This window comes from Lipotes vexillifer, unplaced genomic scaffold, assembly GCF_000442215.2.
Source record: "Lipotes vexillifer unplaced genomic scaffold, Lipotes_vexillifer_v1.1 scaffold1094, whole genome shotgun sequence".
NCBI classification, from domain to species: Eukaryota; Metazoa; Chordata; class Mammalia; order Artiodactyla; family Lipotidae; genus Lipotes; species Lipotes vexillifer.
The window spans coordinates 586,184-587,871 of NW_006792775.1; the positions used below are offsets into that span (position 1 = coordinate 586,184).

General features: G+C 73.2%; 1 protein-coding gene across 1 annotated transcript in view; it reads left to right on the forward strand.

Annotated features, from left to right (window-relative positions):
• The first annotated feature begins 868 nt into the window (after positions 1 to 868).
• Positions 869 to 1,688, forward strand: part of TSPAN4 (tetraspanin 4) — a 14,586-nt gene continuing 13,766 nt past the window's right edge. The window contains exon 1 of the mRNA XM_007465932.1: positions 869 to 1,256. Coding sequence (XP_007465994.1) covers positions 975 to 1,256 — 282 coding nt within the window. The 5' untranslated portion in view covers positions 869 to 974. The remainder of the gene's footprint in view (positions 1,257 to 1,688) is intronic.

The following is a 1,688-nucleotide window of genomic DNA, read 5'->3' on the forward strand; positions in this document are numbered from 1 at the left end:
ACTCTAGGCCTGGAGTGGGCCGCCAGCCTTGCATGCGGCCTGTCTCTGGGTGTCCAGTGATGACTCCTGCACTCCTGTGTGTCCGGCTCCTCCCTTTAAGTCTGAAAACCTCCCCTCATGCCTTGCAGAGTGACCTGCCCTCTGGGCACCCAGGGTGCCCCAGAGCACCCTCCCCGCTTGTTCTCCCTCGCCCTGGCCCCTCTGAGGGGCTTGTCCTTCAAACCGCAACTCTGCTCCCTCTCCCAGGACCGCCCACCAGGTTGGATCCCCCAGGCTGACCCCTGTCCTATGTGAGCTGCAGGAGCTCTGGGGTCCCCGCGCAGCGCTCGCTCAGCCCAGGGTGGGCCGCTGGAGAGTGTGCACCCCCGGTGGGTTCCAGCTGCATTCCCCACGTTACTTCGATCTGGGCCAGGGGCCCGGGCCGGAGATGCCGCTGGTCGCCACCAGACAGCAACTGGGTCACCCCTCATTTGTATAGCGCTTTGCGTTTCGCTTGCGGTCGGAGGCCTCGGAGTCCGGCCGGCAGCGGGGTCCCGGCGCGCTGCGGCTTCTGTGCAAGGCCCGGGCCGTGGCACCCGGGACTGAGAGCTGCTTGGACGCCCGCCCCCAGCTCCCTACCGCGCTTCCCGGGCCGGACGGGGAAGGGGAGGGGGAGCGAGGGACGCAGGCGTGGGCCGAGGGCCGAGGGCCGAGGGCGGCGCGGGGGCACCGTCCCGGGGCTGCGATTGGCCGGCGCGGGGCGGAGCGCTCGGATCTGAGGGGCGGGGCGGCGAGGCGGGGGCGGGGCCTGCGAGGATTGGCGGGCAAGCGGGCGGGCAAGCGGGCGGGCGGGCGGACGCGGGGCGGGGCCGGGGCCGGGGCCGCGGCTGGCCGGCCGGTGTCCCTGGCGCGCCGCGGGTCCGAGCGGAGCGGCGCGCCCGGTGCCACCGCGGGCCGGGGCGCGGAGCCTGGAGCGGCCCCGGCGGCCCCGCGCGATGCGCCGCTCGAGCACGGACGAGTCCACGTACCGGCGCAGCCCGTCGCCGCCGGGCAAGGAGCCGGGCTTCGCGCGCGGCGGCCCCTTCTTTGGCCTGCACGCCAACCCTGGCCCCAAGGCGGCCCAGGCGCGCTACACGTCGCCCAAGGGCAGCAAGTACGTGGTCTTCTACTTGGACCTGTCCATCATCTTCCTCCTAGAGCTGAAGCGCTGCAGCATGGCGCGCGGCTGCCTGCAGGGCGTCAAGTACCTCATGTTCGCCTTCAACCTGCTCTTCTGGGTGAGTGGCGGCGGGGCCCCGGGGTCGCTGCTCGCGCTGGAATCGGGGGGAGACTCCCGCGACGCGGACTGGGGGGTGTGCCTGGGGTCGCCGGGGGTCAGGGCTGGACCGGCCCCTGGGGAGGGTTTCCGGTGCCGCTGGGGTCCGCCGGGCCTCTGCACTCTGGGCGGCCGCCCCGCGTCCTCTCTCCTCTCTGTCTCTTCCTGAGACCGGCCGTGTCCCGCACCTGCCGCAGGTCGGCATGGGGCCCTGCGCCTGGCCTCTACCGGGTGTGAGCTCCTGTCCGTGCGCTGAGCCGCTGGTGCCTTCCCCTCCCGCCCCTTCCCTCCCTCCTCGTGGGCGCAGACCATGTCCTTTCTGCACTCGCCTCCCCCGGCAGACCGGCCTTCCTGGCTCCAGGGACCGCACTTGGGGAGGGGCTGGGCGGGGGGG